The sequence below is a fragment of the Encephalitozoon hellem genome, chromosome II, assembly GCF_000277815.2.
Source record: "Encephalitozoon hellem ATCC 50504 chromosome II, complete sequence".
Taxonomy (NCBI): domain Eukaryota; kingdom Fungi; phylum Microsporidia; family Unikaryonidae; genus Encephalitozoon; species Encephalitozoon hellem.
In genome coordinates this window covers 62,009-78,441 of record NC_018469.1, presented here as the reverse complement: position 1 = coordinate 78,441, position 16,433 = coordinate 62,009, and the positions used below count along the sequence as shown (strand labels likewise).

The window sequence follows — 16,433 nt, the reverse complement described above, 5'->3', positions numbered from 1 at the left end:
ACATCAGGATTTACCTGAAAGGGGCCAGTATCTCAGTAATATTCGTATTAAATAAATTCCCATCCTTATTATCTGCCTGGTTAACGAGGACAGCAATAGCAGGAAGTAAATGTTCACAAGAACAGCTTCCCACCACTCCAGGACACAGATTCCCGTCTCCACAGAATATCTGTAGTACATCCCACATACCCAATCAAGGGCTTTGAGGTGAATACAACGGTTAGCCCTCGCATGTTTCTTTTGGTTGCTTTCTATCATCAAGGCCCAGAGCTCTCGTCTATTTGTGAGGTATTGAGCCAATCAGGCCATGAAAACAAAGGGATATCCAAAACACTTTATCTTTTTAACATCTATCAATCTGAAAGATTCATATCTCATCTTGAGCACGAGGATCACAGATCGCCGCACATCATCTCAGCGTTTAAAAGACTCATCTTATCGAACGGGTCAAATGGATGGATTGTTTCATTGCCAATGAGCTGGAGTGCAAGCTTTCTAACCACGTCATTGTGGTGCAAAGTAAGAATCCTGAGGCTATAGATGTTGTCAAATCCACTCACACCGGCTTTTCTAGCCTCAGAGCATATAATCAGTATCGATATTATATACTCCGGAGTATACAGAAGTGATGTGTCCAGAAGAAACTTATGGAACTTCTCCCCTTCCGCTGCAGAGCCAGCCTCGTGAATCATGTTGAGAAACTCGGGCAGGTATTTTGAGTTTCTCATGTTGTATGACCTAACTGCATTCTTAAAGAACGAAAGCATATCTGGTTCTTTGCAGTTGGACAGCACCTTACTCCCGTAGAACACCATCTTCTCCGTATGCACGGCTTTCTTTATGACATCTACTCTGCATACCTTCTCATCCGTCATGTTTTTTCCCAGTCCAATAATCAAGTCTTCTAGCAGGATATTCCTATGCTCCTCGGGGATGTTCTCATTGAAATCTCTGAGAATATTGTTAAACAATTCAAAGGCCTTTCTTTTGTTTTCGCAGTCCAACCTAGATAGGAACTTCAACACAACATGCCTGGACCTAAATAAGTCGTTCTTGAAATAGAAATCCTCAACCCCATCGAGGATGGTCTCTTCGTTTCCAGGAAAGAGGAGGTGTAGCTTGTCAATCACATGCCCAGTCATGTCTTTCTTGTCCCCCAGCTTGTTGATAAACAGGTGTATCAGATCCACAAACAGAACACCCTTTTCCAGAAGCTTCTCCACCAACCTCATAACCTTCTTCTTTATGTACTGGTTCCGAAGACTTACACCAAAGGACTTAATGATCCTCTGCTTGATGTATGGATTCCCAACCTCCTTCTTCGATATGAGAAGATCCTTGATGTTCTTGAGGGCATAGTAATGAATATCGTTTCTTTGGTTCTCACAGAATGCAAGGAGCCCCTTGTAGTTTTCCGCAGAAGGGTTCCTCTCCGTCAGCAGCGTGAGAACATCAATCTTATCCTTGATGGTCCCATGCATCAAGAGATCTCTCTCTATCTTTGTGGCATCGGGAAATGCCCTTCCTTGAATGGGGCACGGCTTCCTTTTCAGAACTATCTTCCTTTTACCGTCTCCTCTGGAACTGGAGCCCGCTCCTCTAGAAGAGCTTCTACTTATCTTCTTTTCTCCTCCACCTTTGGGCTTCCCCATCTTCAAGGGCAACGGTATTTCCACAAGAATATTCATGCCCATTTCATCCCGGGAGCACCCATATATGGGAAGCCCAACAAGATACTTCGACATCTTTGGGCTGAAGCCTTCGTTTTCGTTGGACAAGCACGATCTGAAAGAAAGATACTTCGAAATTAGCAAGAGGGCCCATCCAGACAAGCCTGGGCAACCTCTTCTGGAGGGCGTGTCAATAGAAGAAATAAACAAGGCGTACGATGTCCTGAGAAACGACCTCACAAGAGCAAGATACCTGAGTAATGTAAAGAAGTTCGATGTCGACAAACAGTTTTTAATGGGCATTCTGGACTATGAGGAGGAAATCTCAAGTGCAACCAGTGATGAAGAAATAAAAAATATCAGAGACGATTTACAAAAGAAAATCGACCATTGTAAACGCCATATCAGTGGAGAAAGCCTTGCAAAGTGGGGATACTACGAAAGGTTGATGAAGATGCTCAACAAGAAAAAAGAAAATAAGTGACTTCCATTCATTAAACATATGCCTCATCTTGCACCAAAAATCTCTATCTTTCTTCCAAGAAGGTTATATAAAACCAACTCGTCAGAGCATCCAGAAATCGACTTCTCTTCAAGCAGAGACAGCTCCAGATGAAACTCGGCAGACTGGGCATCACTCCCTTTGCAGGATCCAGCTAACTGACGAATCAGTTGTAGCGCAGAGTATCCCTCTCTTAGAAACCCCTTTGCATATTCCATGACTTCGGGCTTGCTTGTGTTCCAAAATGCATCGATGACCCCTTGCGGAATAGCTCCAACAGCCTCCTCGATGCAAAAGTTACTCAGGGGAGAAATGCCCTGTAATACATTGATTGCTTTTCTCAGATCATTTCCACAAAGCCTAAAAAGCCTGCGGTATAGCTCTTTGTCATATGAAAGCCCCTCCTGGGCCCCTATGTCCTCAAGAACCTTGTTCTCCATTAGTGAGAACTTCACGCTAACAAGCCTGCTTCTAAGAGGCCCAATAATCTTTGATGGATAGTTTGTAATAAATATAAAACGGGTGTTCACCGAGTCTTCAATAACTCTTCTTAAGCAATGCTGTGCATCCGAGGTGAGGTTTTCGCATTCATCAAGTATTATGGTCTTATCTTTGTCCAGCGTGGATGCATACACCTTGATCTTCTCTCTAATCACAGATATGCCTCTTTCGTCAGATGCGTTGAGCTCTAGCTTTCGGGTTGCTAGGAGGTGGGCAAAGGTCGTCTTGCCCGTCCCTGGAGGGCCGTACAGCAAAAGATTTGGATGCCCTCTTCCGCCCTGCCTCCTTAGGATATTCTTTAAGTGTTCTGGGCCTTCGAACATGTCAGCCGACTTGGGTCTGTACTTCTCCGTCCACAGCATATAACAGAAATATAAGGTCAAGAAATCGCAGGCATAAATGTAGATTGGTATTTATTATCCCTTACCTAAGAGAGACATCTCCCCACAGACCTACCTCCTCGTCATCTGACATCTCTTTGTCCGCACTTATCTTTAGCCTTTGGAGCCTGGCATCAAAATCCTCTGCAACGTCAGATAGAAAGGAAGGAACCGGGTTTTTGGACTCCCTTAGGACTTCTATCAATGCCTTCTTGAAGTCTGCACTCACCCCACTATCATAGAACGAAATGGACTTCCCTGCCTTCCCTTCACGCCCAGTACGCCCAATTCTATGGATGTATTCCTTTATGTCCTTTGGAATGTCGTAGTTTATCACAAGCTTTATATCCTTAATGTCTATACCTCTAGCAGCTACAGAAGTCGCAACCATCACAGGAAACCTACCGTTGCGGAATCCTTTCAGCGCCTCGTTTCTGTCAGACTGCTCCTTGTCTCCATGCAACGTGACACACAAAATACCATTTTTCTTCAGAACCTTCTCAACCTCACCACATTCACTTTTTCTCTCAACAAATACAAGGACCTTGTCAGGCTGAACCTCCATCCTCCAAGACCCCTTAAGGTTTATGTCAGAGTTCTGCAGGATGCTCAGCAGCGTCCTCTTTTTGTTCCGGACTTCAATAATATCCTGCTTGATGTTCTTGAGCGTTTCAGAAGGCACCTCAATAGACACTTTGTCCCCAGGGAGAAAGTAGTTTATCATCCGTGTCAACTTTGGCGAGTATGTGGCACTGAAGAGGCATGTCTGCGTATTCTTTGGAATATACTTGTGGATCTCCCTTATCGGCATCTCAAACCCCATGTCCAGAAGCTTGTCTGCCTCGTCCAAGACGAACATCCTCACTCCAGAAAGATCCACCTTTTCTTTGTGCAATAGATCTATCAGCCTTCCAGGCGTTGCAACTATAATGTCCACTCCCGCATAGCTGGGAAGGTCTTGCTTTTTACCATAAATCGACACAACCTTGATCCTGCTTCCAGATACAAGCTTAGACGCCTCGGCTCGAATTTGTTCGCAGAGTTCCCTTGTCGGCGAAATAATGCACGCCTGCGGCTTTTTCATTTGCTGATATCTTTCTATGATCGGGATCAAAAAACACATGGTCTTTCCCATCCCAGTAGGTGCCCTACAAATCAGATTCCGCCCCTCAATCATCGACGGTATGCAGTACCTCTGTATCGTCGTCGGGACAATGTATTCCTTCCCGAGCGCATCCACCAAAGTTTGGGAGCAGAGCTCCTTGAAGGTATTTAGTGTCTTCACTTTCTCACTCGTCTTTACTTTACTGTCCTCATCCTCCACCACTACTGCTTCATCCACACTCCTAGGTCCTCTCTCTGCTGCTTCGCGTCTCTCACCTTCAGATGTGATATTTCCCTTGCACAGATTCCTCGGCTGAACACCTCTACCCTTCTCCTTCTTCGCCTCAGAACCCCTTTGGCTTACAGAATCATTGCTTGCCCATAACAACCTCTTCGATGCCCTTCCTCTATCAAACTCGTTGGATCCTCCTCGGCCTCCCTCTTCTACTACAGTTAACTCCAATTTCATGGGATAAAAAATTCCCTGGTTTATATAAATCTCATCATGACTTCATTGGTACTTCCGTAATCTCCCCCATAAACTCCAAATCACCTTTCCATTGCCTGAGAAATGAATCAAAAATCAAGGCACATCAAAATGTTGACAAAGTTGCCCCTGAGAAATGCTAAAGGACCGAAGGTCGTACAGTGTAATTCCTTACGAGATACATAGCTACTCTACATATGCCTCAGTGTACGTGCCAAATAACATCAAAAAGAACGATCCCATGGACCCCAACTCAAGGTGGTCCACATCGACCAATGATCATCTCCAGTATATCATCCTGAAAGTTCCTCCAAGCCTTGTTGTGACAATCACGTTCGGAAAGTACAACAAGATGCATGTGTCCAATGTCAAGAAGATGAGAATAAGTGTTTCAGAGGATGGAGCGGTGTACAAGGAGGTCTTGTGCGGAGGGCTAAAAAATGATTCTGAAATGGAAACATTCAATCTCCTTGTGAAGGATGAGGCATACCATATTGCACAGTATGTGAAGATTGAGCCTCTGGCAGCATGGGGAGTCAACTTCAGCTACTCGTTGTGGTTTGTCGAGCTCAGAGGTGTTATGGATGTTGAGAAGTTCATTAGATACAACGAGATGATTATGTTTGGGAAATCCATGAGAAGCTGCCTGAGATTCCTTAGGGACAGTGGGTTCAGAGATGTTTATGAGATCCTTGAGAAAAGAAGCTCTGACAAAATTGAGGACGAGGTTGTAAAGCACATAAGAAAGTTGCTAGAAGACCACAGGTATGAGGGCGTGGAGGAGGTGCTAGATAGGTTGGACCCATGTGTTTTCCAGGGATTTATAGACAGCTCTCCATACACACTTGTATGGACAGAGATTCCAAGAGCTGAGACGTGGCCATGCGAAAGAGGAGGTCATCAGATGATTGAGATGGACGGGTGTCTGTATGTCTACGGAGGATGGAATGGTGTGGAGGAGCTCGAGGACTTCTGGAGATACAAGGATGGGGTGTGGAACGAGATCAAGGTGGATGGAAGGACACCTGGAAAACGAAGTTGCCACAGAATGGTTTCCAGCGGATCAAAGCTTTACTTGATGGGAAAATACATTCCTCTGTCCTCTCGTAAGGTCTTTTCTGGGAAGTCTGACATCTGGGCTTTTGATGGAGAATGGAAGGTCATAAACATGAATGATGAGGGTGGCCCGGGCAACGTATACGACCACCAGATGGCTGCTGCTGGAGACAAGCTTTATGTTTTCGGAGGAAGGTCGACTGAAAAGGAGGATACCTATTCTGGGCTCTATATGTTTTCTCTTGACGAGGCGTCTCCATGCTACGAAGAAGATTCTCTCAAAGATTACCGAAAAGCGAATGAGGTGGGAGGAGCTGCCATTGGGATAGATGGGAGACATGAGACTTACAGCAGATCGATCAGAGAAAAGGATCAGTCGCTTCGGGCCATCTCCAGTGGAGAACTATCCTTTGGGACAAGATCCTTGTACGAAAGCATAATGGATGAGTCCAACTCAAGATACGAGGTTTCAACATCGTCTTCAAGCTTGGGTGCAAGTAGATGGACCATGATAAGGTCCGATATGGTGCAGCCACCATATACACCTTCCCTGAAGTCCAGGCTGGGGCACAGTATGGTGTTTATTCCTCCTGACTATATTGAAGGAAGCATTTACAACAACAGCCTTGTAATTATAGGAGGGCAGAGAAATAAGAACCCAATAAGAGAGATACTCTTTTATAGTTTGGACACAGACACTGTTTTCCAAAGCGAGCCGTTCCCCATAAATGGAGATGGTAAAATCATCCAGCGGGGCATACTCTACCAGTCTGAAATTGTTGTTCTCTTCTGCTACGGAAAGGAAAGAGAAGGGAAGTTCGAAAACATAGATGTATATACCTACTCTCTTATCAGGCGGAGATGGTCAAAAGTGGTTGCGAAGGCCAGGGCGGAGGCCGGGGTGGAGATTGGGCCACTGCCAAGGTCTGCGCATCAGTTTGTGGAGATGAATGGATGGTTTTATTTGTTTGGAGGGAATGTGTCTGAAAGGACCGACCGGCGCGTAAACGACATGTGGGTGTTCAAGCTGGAAAAGAAAACAAACAAGGAGATTCGGCACCTCTCGAAGCTTCTTGTCAGGAAGCATAAATACCTCCATCTTCTTGGGATTGATGAGGAGACGGCTGTTGATTACCTTAGGACCTCTATCCTGAGCATGGTTGTTGACGAAGATACAAGAGAGATTTTCGAGGATCTATGCCGTGAGGTGTACAGGAGAAAGACATTTGCCGATCCTGTTGAGGACATATGTAGATTATTGACATCAGCAAAAGAATATTAAAGAATTTGTTTTACTCCTTATATCTTATGGAGGCCCAGGTTTTATTAGAGGCCTTGAATATTGATGATGTTTATTTTGAGCCCTAAACATGGGAAAGGATGCTTTGTATTCATATCTATCTCCCATAGCAGATGAGGAGCAAGGGAAGTTCAGGGATCCGAGAGGGCTGTCTATGGGGTCTATGGATGAGAAGATGAGAAAAATCAATGAGGAATTCAAGGCCAGAGCCTGTGTTGGAAACGGATTTGTGTTCAATAAAAATGTCAAGTTAGAGTCTCCTGCAAGCTATTTTGGCAAGTGCACAGATCCTTCCGATGCAAAAGAGCCAGCAAATGGCAGCCTGAAAGGTCGGAAAGATGTTGGAGATGTAAATAGCCTGAAGTCAAAGGATGGATTTATTGGAGGTGTGATACCATGGAAAGTGAATTCCTCAGGTGCCGTAGGGAGAGGCATGGACCATAGAGACGTGTACAGGGGGTCGGTAGTTGGGTTGGACCTCTACAAAAAGCCCTCCATAGATTTCACGTCCTATACTAAGCAAAAGGGCAGTGGAATGAACTCTAAGATGGGGTATGTAAAATCCATGGCAAGCAGCTCTATTTTCAACAGGAACTCGTCTTTCAATTATGGAAGCCCTGCAAAAGAAAGGAATACCGTCTCGCCATGTCTATATACCAAGAGGAAAGAGCAAGTGGATACGAACTCTTCTCCGTCCAGATCTGTATTTAGTAATCCGTTATCAAACCATAAGGCCTCTAGCTCGTCCCTCAAGACTTCGTCTCAGGCATCCAATTCTTTTCTGTGCAATAACACAAGCGGATCACCGGCTTTTGCTCCTATCGATGTGATGTATGTGAAAACACCAAAGCCCAAGGACATGGCAGAAGATGTGGAGTGTGATTCTAGTGAGCAGCCACGTGCTCGGGCTGGTTCTTGCAACACTTCAATGGCTTCAAATCTTTATGCTCCTGGAAGGAAACTAACAATCTGTCCAAACATCAAAATATCAAACACCGTGCTGTGCTACGAAAATTCAAGAGAGACGACTAAGTACTACATCACGGTTGAGTCAGATGTTAGCTGGATGATATGTAAACCCATCGGAGATATCGCCACACTTATCCCTAGCATTCAATGTACAACGTTATCAAATGCAATGTCCCCACAGGACAGAAGGGCAAGAGACAGGATGATACAGGTGACGTTGAATTCTGGGATCACGGACAAGCAACTTCAGTCGTTCATTCTCTCAGATATTTCAAGTGACCAGGTGTTTAGGTCTTCGTATCTGCTGATGTATAATGAGGGATGGAAGGCTTATCTCTTCAAGTTTGTTGGGAAGGCACTCATATGTTACGAGAAAAGTAGGGTCTTTAAGATTCTCCTTCTCAGTGGATGCAACGTCCTACCCTTGGGTCATACAGGCTTTTGCCTTGAGAAGTCCGGAGAAGGAATAGAACTATACACCACCTGTGAGAAAGAAAGAGATGCATGGATCTCAGACATAAAAGAATACATTGGTAAACTCTAGAATAAAGAGGATAACAACTCAACCATGTCTTTCTTACATAAGCACCGTGCGTAGAGAGACCAAAAAACGTTTTAATAATAAGTCTCTAGGAGCACCTGTCTTAAAGTTAGATGTTGGCAAAGGGCCGTTTATTCAACAGGGTTGTACCTCCATATTCGCAGAATTCCATTGTTGTCGACTGTTGTGAAGAAGTTCTTAGATGTGGATATACCGATTACATTGGACTCGTGAATCTGTATCCTCATACTTCTCTTTTCCTCCAGGTCCCAGATTATAACACCCTCAGGCTGCCCCACCAACAGATGGTTTCTAATGAACCCTAGCGAAAGAACAGTTCCCTTCTGCTCAATGGCATCCTGGCATCTACACGAAGGTCTTTCTGGCTTTATTCTGTAAAGCCCAACATTCCGTCCATATCCTCCGGCAGACATCATCATGCGCTCGCCAGAAACAGACATTGCCAGAATCCGCTCCTCATTAGTGTTCGTCAGGTACGTCGTTTCGGCCTTCACGTCAAGAATAAGAATCTTGCTTCTGTTCACAACTGCATATACAAAGCTCCCGTTAGGACTCACAGCCATAGGCCCGCTGAACTCCTCTCCAGAGTTCAAACTAAGCATTTTCTCATTCAAACTATACACATTCACAGTCTTATCCCACTCAGTAGTAAACATCATGTCTCTAACTATTTTGAGAGCTATCGGGTCACAGGACTTCAGTAATCCTTCCTGCAATTTGCTAGCCAGATTCCATACCCTTACTCCTCCCTTTCCGTCTGCTGCATATAGGCGAAGAGAGTCCTGAGTAAAGTCCATAGGGCATATTCTATATTCCTGTGTTTCCCCTTCACACATCCTTTCTTCATATCTTTCCATTTTTTCTGAGGAGGCGTTCAGGAACCATATTACATTCTCCATTATAACGAACACTTTATATCCACATCCAAACGCCACAAACCTTCCACACGAACTTATAACTGCATTTGTTATCTTTCCAGGCATCACTACCCTTGCACAGACGCTGACCTTACACAGGTTGTCTCCATCACAGTACCAGTCACATCCTCTCTTAAGATATTTAGAAGGCTTTATAAATGCTGTCTCGGGATCATCGGATAGTGGATGCTTCTGCCTATTCAGAACACTTGTATAGTACTGGATCTTCCTGGCATACTGGCTGTTTGCCTCTACAAGCCGAACATTCTCTTGCCTAAGAGACCTATTCTCGGCCATAATCGTGTCATACTGCTGCTTTATGGCATCTAGATACGCTTCAATGCCCGGCTGAAACATTGCAATTAAGGGCTTATTCCGCCATAAAATAATCCTTCTCTGGCAAGGAGCTGCAAACATACTCTAAGAAGGTCAATCCTGTTTATTTCCATAAAATAGAAAGGCTGGCACAGAAAAAGCATGCTGTCTAAAGCTCAAAGGCCACCGCCACACTGAAAGGGATGTTCTCGTATCCAATGTTATGCTTGTTCCTCTCCATTACTTCATAAGCTTCGTTCTCTCCAAAGTCTTCCGCCCCCCGCTTCAGTCCCCGAAGAACCCGCCTGGCATTTCTCTTTGTTATGAAATTCTCCCTGAAGTATTGAAGGCTTTTGGCATATATTCCCTTATACATCTCAGTGTCGATCAGCCCTCTGCACCTTAGGGCAGTAGCAAGAATAAACTCCTCTTCCACGTTTTCTCCCTTAATCCATTCGATGTAATTTCCCGAAACAGCAGTACTGCTGAGAAGGACATAGGCATGATGGATACTGATTTCTGACAGGTACCTGACGATATAATCCACCTGTTCCTTGCTACAATATCCCGTCTTGAAAAGAGATATTGTGAGGCACACCATGCTTGGCAAGAGCTCTTTAGTCTTCCACAGATTTTCCTGCCTTATTATCTCTACAACAGATGAGAAGTCTCCAGACGAGTGTAAGACAACAACGGCAAGAAGAAACAGAGAGGAGGAGTATATCTCAAATATCTCCTCACTAAGCACAGTCTGCACCAGATTCAGGGCCCAGGCATTATCTCCGGTCTTCAAAAAGACAAGTCCCTGAACATCAAGTAGATACACATAGGCCTGGGGTGAGTTGATGTTCCTAACATTCTTCCACACAAACCCGTCAATAAATCTTACAACTCCAGGACTTACCAAGGAAGGATTGATTCTAATCATTCTCTGAATCAGCTGTGAAGAGAACTCATCCTCGATGCTTCCTTCAAGAAACGCCATCAACTGGTTTATGATTTTTGTGCAGCATTCAATCCCGCCTATCTTTTCACATGCCATTCGATCTCCTTCTGCATACTTTGCCGAATAGGACTCGAGGGATGCCAAGGACTCACATCCCTCAACGCACTTACTCAGATATGCCATTGCAAGAAACGATGCAGGGTTTCCTCGGCTGATATACTCGGGATCAATAATTGCTTGGCTATCGACAGATAATAAATATCGGAAGGAGATAACTCCAAGGTACCCTATGGACTTGCTGTTTCGAATTGTACTAATGCATCTACTGACTGCCTGCTCAAACCTCATCCTCAGGGCCATGCACAAAAATATCAGTCTCTCCTCATCCATCGGTGTAGCAGCCTCATCGTCAATAAGTGCTCTTTCCCATCCATCACCAAAGACCTTTTTTAGATGCCCGATCATTTCGATTATTATTCCTCTATTCACGTCATAGCCTTTCAGAAGATTTCTTGAGTATAGCAGAACATCCTCGCTCATTTCCTCAATTTCGTTCTCAGTCACATATGCACCTAGTTTTATTGCATTCGCAAGTGCAGCCGAGAACTTGGAGAGAACAGGATAGCTCTTCCTTTTCACAATGTTGAGCAGAACACTGTATTTCAAATAATCAAACTCTGTTATCGTCGTTAGAACAACGCCTAGGATTCTGGTCATATCGACACACTCAGGATACTTCGTCACAAAGAGGTTGAAAATCTCACACACATCCTTCTGAAGCACGTTCTTACGCAAAAGCTTACAAAAAGACCCTATGAACTTATCTGCGTTGTTCTCGAAAAAGGGATGGATATCCTGAAACACCAAAGAGTGAAACATTCCAAGGATATTTTCGTCCTCAGAAAGAGACTCAAAGTATGCCTTCTTGAATATATCCTGGCACAGCTCTATGTTGCCGATTATTTCCCCATACAAGGCATCACTCCTTGGGCAGACCCTATACTTGTTGAACATGTGGTTCAGGACTCTTAGGCTCCTCTCATTTGAACTTGCACACAAGTCCCGGACTAGCCCATCCCAGGCTGCACCATAGAGATAAAGGGTCTCAAAGAAGAAGCAGAGGATCCCGAAGTTTTGCTCTGAGGACCTGAAGATCAGCGAGAATAAGACGTCATGGGAATTGTGTATCATATCGACCCGCTTCGGATTCTCAATCCATTCCTTGCACCTTGTTTTCATATAGGTGAATGCGATTCCGTTTCCACTCCTCAAGAGCTCTATAAACTCGCGCTGCCCGTCAACACCATCCAGGCGCTCTTCTATATATCCTACGGAGGGCCCTCTGGGGTTCTGTAGAATATCGTTCAGCAGGTGCTCCATTTTGTGGGGTGGGCATTTCATCGGTATGTAAATTAGAGGCATCCCGTATTTGATGGGAGTCAGCCATATCTGCATACTGAGCAAGGAATGTTTCTTTGCAAGGACTTCTTGCGGGTAGCAGAATTAAATTTTGTGTACTGGGACCCTGCCTATGCATTTTCTGGTGAAGAAGCCTGGCTGGCTTGTTTTTGATCCCAGTGAGTATGGAGATGAGGAAGTCAAGACGTTTCAGGTGAGGCACAGAGAGGGCCGCACAAACACAAAGCTCGTGAAGTTTGAAGATGGATCTTGGTACCTCAAGAACGGAAGCCAGATGTTTCCCCTGAAGGCAGTGCCTTCAAGAAGAGACATCGGTGTTGGAGCTAAGGAAGGAAACGTTATATACATCCGTGAGGTCCTGGACAAGAAATGGTTTATTAAGATGAACGGGCCTGTAGGAGAGTGACATGTATATGCAGAATCTCTGGGTGATACTATTAAAGCTGTTAGATTATTAAGAGGCCGGTTGTAATGGTTTTGAACGAAAAAAATTTGATCCCCAAATGTCATCGAAGAAAGTAAGTTGAGAAGGCTAATTTAAGACAAACCCAATGAGAGAGATAAGCATTAAGAAGCTGTCCATTCATATATGTGCACGAGAGAGCGGGCCGAAGCTCGACAGAGCAGCAAAGGTTCTTGAGCAGCTGACCGGGCAGAAGCCTGTGACCTCGAAGGCCCGAATGACCATCAGGAACTTTGGGATCAGAAGAAACGAGAAGATTGCAGTCCACGTCAATGTATCTGGAAAGAAGGCCTATGAGCTTCTTAACACTGCGCTAAGGGTTAAAGAGTACGAGCTTAAGGAAAGCTGCTTCAGCAACAATGGATGCTTTGGATTTGGGATTGAAGAGCACATTGATCTTGGGCTGAAGTACGACCCGACGATTGGAATCTTTGGAATGGACTTCTTTGTTGTTCTTTCAAGGCCTGGAGACAGAGTATCCAAGAGAAAAAGATGCAGATCAAGAGTTGGAAACAAGCAGAGAGTTTATGCAGAAGATGCCAAGAAGTGGTTTGTCGAGAACTTCGAGGGCGTTCTAATTGAATAAACGGGTTTGGACGGGTATGCATTCCATGTTTACATCTCTTTTCGAATCTAGTATTATTTTTATTTAGAGATTTTGTCGATTATTAATCATAGAGTTACAGGACAATGTCGATTCCATCGTCTATATAGGAATCTTCTATTGTAAAGACCCTTCCATCAGACTTCCTGACTATGGTGCTTCCTCCAGTGTGGTCTAGAATCTGAACCACCTCACCTTTGTTTAAGCATACATCGCCATCCTCAATGTGCTCTATCTTAAGAAACCCTATCTTGAAGAACTCTTCATTGCGCTCCAGCTGAATTGTTCTTCTACCCGAAGAGTTGAGCATGGGAATAATGCTAAGGCTGGCTATTAATACAACATTTGCCACCATGGATTTCCAGTATCCTGCCATGAAATAGAATGGCACTATGGATGAAACCTCACAAAGGGCAAAAGCAATAAGGGTCTTGTGCCCAGGATCGTATGCTTTCCTCAAGAATTTCTTCCTGTACTCCACTCTTTTCATGTGGAAATAGAGCATTACACCTACATCAAATGAAGTTGCAAGCAATAGAGCCATACACAGACATGGCCTGAAAGAACCCTCGTGCACAAGCACCGTCGTTGTGCAGATGAATGTTAACAATGCTTTTATGGCCAAGAAGTGGAATTTGTCCATGAGGGGCTCAAAACAAAAGTGATTTGTAGGTCTTAATAGACGCCTGGTTCCCCTTAAAAATCGTCTAAGGAGTACTTTAGACGTGTGGCAGGATGCCAAACATACACCTCAGAGCAGGCCGCCTTGTGTAAGTGAAGAGTACATTGTGACTAGTTGTGGCCTACGTGTGACGAACTGAGACCAGAGACAGCCTTACATTACAAGATTTAAAGGAGAGCCCCTTTATGGAAATCAGCTTAGAAGTCCAAAGGATCGAGACGCTGAAAAGAATAACATCTACTAGAATCAGATACCTTCCTTCCACAGAAACTGTTTGGTTAGACGACTTTGCCTTAACCATCCCGATATATGGCTCTGGGGGAGAGAGATACGAATACACTGGGTCTGTCTTTTCTAAAACAGCAGATATATTGGCAAAGTTTGAAAGGAAAATGAACTTGGGGCTAGTCTGTGAGGAGGGCATGGAGATGCTCAAAAATGGTGACAAGCCTATCCTCAGGTGCCTATACAAGGATGGGAACGACATAAAGATTTGTGGATTGAGAAGACTGATGATTATTGATCCCAGAGACTTTGCGGTAAGCACATCCTTTACAAAGGTTATACTGAGAGATCAATCAAGGCTTAACATGCTCAGAAAGCTGAGTCTTGTGAACTGCAAGATAAAGAAGGTTCCCGACCTCTCGACAATGAGGTTGAAGTACCTGGATTTGAGCCACAACAGCATATCTGGGGTGTTGTGTATTCGCGGATACTTCAACACAGTTAATCTCTCGCACAATAAGATTTCTCGCGTCATTAGGATGAAAGCACTAAATTTCAACGTGTCGCACAACAGAGTGACCAGATTCTTCGAGGACTTTCGTTACCAACGCCTGAATCTAAGCCATAATCCCCTAGAATTCTGCCGTGCAGAGGCAAGAGTACTGGATCTATCTCGAACAATGGTGAAGATGCTGGAATCGAAAATAACAAAGAAGTTAACTATAGATGGAACAAAAGGAGTTAGCCTGGGAAAGTTCGAGAGCCTTGTTTTTTTGAGCATTAATGATTGCGGGATGCGGTGCTTGTCATTTGATGCAAAGAGGCTAAGGGTTCTGAAGGCCAGGAACAATTTTATAGAGGAGGTTCCTTTTTTCCCATCTCTTGAGTATCTAGATATCTCTGGAAATCTTGTACATACATTACCAAACAAGGGAGTTAAGTTTCTCGATGCATCCAAGAACCAGATAATTGCCTTTGATCTTAGTGAGTGGGGTGGATTAGAGCATTTAGACCTTTCCTACAACCCACTCGTGAATCTCGAGGCTTCTAACAGGCATGGGCTGAAATACTTGAATCTCAAAGGCACAAGCATCAGGAAAGGTGCAGAAAGGAAGAAACCAAGGCGTCATGTGCATCAGTGCAGGGGGGAAGGAAGGGTGGTTGAAAGGTTTGTGATTGACCCAAAGGAAGTGGAGGGAAGACTGTTTCTTATATCTGTGCATGATCCGAAAATCGACATTTTTGAGATGCTTAAGGCCATCCAGTCAGAAGTGGATGAAACCTGTAATCCTCATACTTACCTGTGGAGGTTTTGCTACCTTCTTAGGAAGATGCTTTTTTCCAGAAGTATTAGGCCTGAGTATGCACTATGTATGACAACATCCAAGCATGTGATCCTCAACGGAAGAGGAGTTGGCTTTATATTTTCGAATTTTGCAGAGATTAAGATATTTGATGATCCCGAAGTTGTTGAGATATATGATAACGTCGGGAACTGGCACTTCATTCCGGTGTTCTGTGACTTTCAAGGCAATGTTGCAAGGCTTGATATACTGGACACAATTGAGAATAGGTTGGACTCTGTCCTGGACTTCATAGGCCACCGGTGCGCTCTGTCTGCGACAACGGCGATTTCCAGCACCTCTGGATTATGTAAAGACTTGTGCGTGGGTGTGAGGCTAATATCCAGGACTAGCCTTCCTTGTAAGCTATCATATGAGGATGCAATCAAAAGTATTTCCAAGAAAAAAAGCAATGAAAGTTCGATACATGGGAGTGAGAACTACAACTTTGTGCTGAAAAGCAGCACGAGGCGGTTCTATGGAACTCTTCTCCTCAATCCAAACCCCATTTTTGCATTCTGCAGGATTCTCCCAAGGGATAGGAGCCACGGGTATGTTATTGGAAATGTGGCAAATATAATGAAGATGATAAGTATTATATTTTCTGGGACCAGAATAGAGTTTTTTTCAAGGATATGGATTGTTGCATTTCATGATAGAGTGGAGGCCTGCCTGTGGGGCCTAAAGGTCAAAGAAATGCTAAGGTGCCTGGAGATTGATGTTGGTATAGGAATAACATGTGGGACTTTCTACACAAGGATAGCAGGCAGCCATGTTAGATTTTATGGGCCTGTGCTTAGTAAAGCATCACGTGTTGCGAATCTTGGCGTTGGAGTGTTTTGCTGCCATTGTGTATGGACTAAGCATTCGGGAATTATGTATATAAACCAGGGGCAGCGGTTCCTCAGAGGGTTTAAGGAGCCTCACCTAATCTACACGCCCCATATATCTGGAGAGATATGAGCAGATGGGCACCCAATAAAATATT

At 44.3% G+C, this 16,433-nt stretch overlaps 13 protein-coding genes across 13 annotated transcripts; 6 read left to right on the top strand and 7 right to left on the bottom strand.

Annotated features, from left to right (window-relative positions):
* Positions 1–3: 3 nt before the first annotated feature.
* EHEL_020625 (uncharacterized protein) lies at positions 4–258 on the bottom strand (the record flags this gene model as incomplete). The annotated part of the gene is made up of 1 exon (XM_059743485.1): positions 4–258. The coding sequence occupies one exon, from the start codon at positions 256–258 to the stop codon at positions 4–6; it is 255 nt and encodes an 84-aa protein (XP_059599468.1).
* A 134-nt stretch (positions 259–392) lies between these two features.
* Positions 393–1,652, bottom strand: EHEL_020620 (uncharacterized protein; the record flags this gene model as incomplete). Its single annotated transcript, XM_003886750.1, has 1 exon — positions 393–1,652. One exon carries the CDS (start codon positions 1,650–1,652, stop codon positions 393–395), a length of 1,260 nt encoding a protein of 419 aa, XP_003886799.1.
* A 64-nt stretch (positions 1,653–1,716) lies between these two features.
* Positions 1,717–2,154, top strand: EHEL_020615 (HscB-like chaperone; the record flags this gene model as incomplete). The annotated part of the gene is made up of 1 exon (XM_059743484.1): positions 1,717–2,154. One exon carries the CDS (start codon positions 1,717–1,719, stop codon positions 2,152–2,154), a length of 438 nt encoding a protein of 145 aa, XP_059599467.1.
* A 23-nt stretch (positions 2,155–2,177) lies between these two features.
* Positions 2,178–3,035, bottom strand: EHEL_020610 (uncharacterized protein; the record flags this gene model as incomplete). Its single annotated transcript, XM_003886749.1, has 1 exon — positions 2,178–3,035. The coding sequence occupies one exon, from the start codon at positions 3,033–3,035 to the stop codon at positions 2,178–2,180; it is 858 nt and encodes a 285-aa protein (XP_003886798.1).
* A 61-nt stretch (positions 3,036–3,096) lies between these two features.
* On the bottom strand, positions 3,097–4,626 carry EHEL_020600 (dead box helicase; the record flags this gene model as incomplete). The annotated part of the gene is made up of 1 exon (XM_003886748.1): positions 3,097–4,626. One exon carries the CDS (start codon positions 4,624–4,626, stop codon positions 3,097–3,099), a length of 1,530 nt encoding a protein of 509 aa, XP_003886797.1.
* Positions 4,627–4,780: 154 nt separating this feature from the next.
* On the top strand, positions 4,781–6,982 carry EHEL_020590 (uncharacterized protein; the record flags this gene model as incomplete). Its single annotated transcript, XM_003886747.1, has 1 exon — positions 4,781–6,982. One exon carries the CDS (start codon positions 4,781–4,783, stop codon positions 6,980–6,982), a length of 2,202 nt encoding a protein of 733 aa, XP_003886796.1.
* An 88-nt stretch (positions 6,983–7,070) lies between these two features.
* Positions 7,071–8,513, top strand: EHEL_020580 (uncharacterized protein; the record flags this gene model as incomplete). Its single annotated transcript, XM_003886746.1, has 1 exon — positions 7,071–8,513. One exon carries the CDS (start codon positions 7,071–7,073, stop codon positions 8,511–8,513), a length of 1,443 nt encoding a protein of 480 aa, XP_003886795.1.
* A 128-nt stretch (positions 8,514–8,641) lies between these two features.
* On the bottom strand, positions 8,642–9,805 carry EHEL_020570 (uncharacterized protein; the record flags this gene model as incomplete). The annotated part of the gene is made up of 1 exon (XM_003886745.1): positions 8,642–9,805. The coding sequence occupies one exon, from the start codon at positions 9,803–9,805 to the stop codon at positions 8,642–8,644; it is 1,164 nt and encodes a 387-aa protein (XP_003886794.1).
* A 127-nt stretch (positions 9,806–9,932) lies between these two features.
* On the bottom strand, positions 9,933–12,089 carry EHEL_020560 (uncharacterized protein; the record flags this gene model as incomplete). Its single annotated transcript, XM_003886744.1, has 1 exon — positions 9,933–12,089. One exon carries the CDS (start codon positions 12,087–12,089, stop codon positions 9,933–9,935), a length of 2,157 nt encoding a protein of 718 aa, XP_003886793.1.
* Positions 12,090–12,240: 151 nt separating this feature from the next.
* On the top strand, positions 12,241–12,534 carry EHEL_020555 (uncharacterized protein; the record flags this gene model as incomplete). Its single annotated transcript, XM_059743483.1, has 1 exon — positions 12,241–12,534. The coding sequence occupies one exon, from the start codon at positions 12,241–12,243 to the stop codon at positions 12,532–12,534; it is 294 nt and encodes a 97-aa protein (XP_059599466.1).
* Positions 12,535–12,631: 97 nt separating this feature from the next.
* Positions 12,632–13,177, top strand: EHEL_020550 (ribosomal protein L5; the record flags this gene model as incomplete). The annotated part of the gene is made up of 2 exons (XM_003886743.1): positions 12,632–12,646; positions 12,671–13,177. 2 exons carry the CDS (start codon positions 12,632–12,634, stop codon positions 13,175–13,177), a joined length of 522 nt encoding a protein of 173 aa, XP_003886792.1.
* Positions 13,178–13,271: 94 nt separating this feature from the next.
* EHEL_020540 (uncharacterized protein) lies at positions 13,272–13,838 on the bottom strand (the record flags this gene model as incomplete). Its single annotated transcript, XM_003886742.1, has 1 exon — positions 13,272–13,838. One exon carries the CDS (start codon positions 13,836–13,838, stop codon positions 13,272–13,274), a length of 567 nt encoding a protein of 188 aa, XP_003886791.1.
* Positions 13,839–14,062: 224 nt separating this feature from the next.
* On the top strand, positions 14,063–16,408 carry EHEL_020530 (uncharacterized protein; the record flags this gene model as incomplete). Its single annotated transcript, XM_003886741.1, has 1 exon — positions 14,063–16,408. The coding sequence occupies one exon, from the start codon at positions 14,063–14,065 to the stop codon at positions 16,406–16,408; it is 2,346 nt and encodes a 781-aa protein (XP_003886790.1).
* Positions 16,409–16,433: the final 25 nt, after the last annotated feature.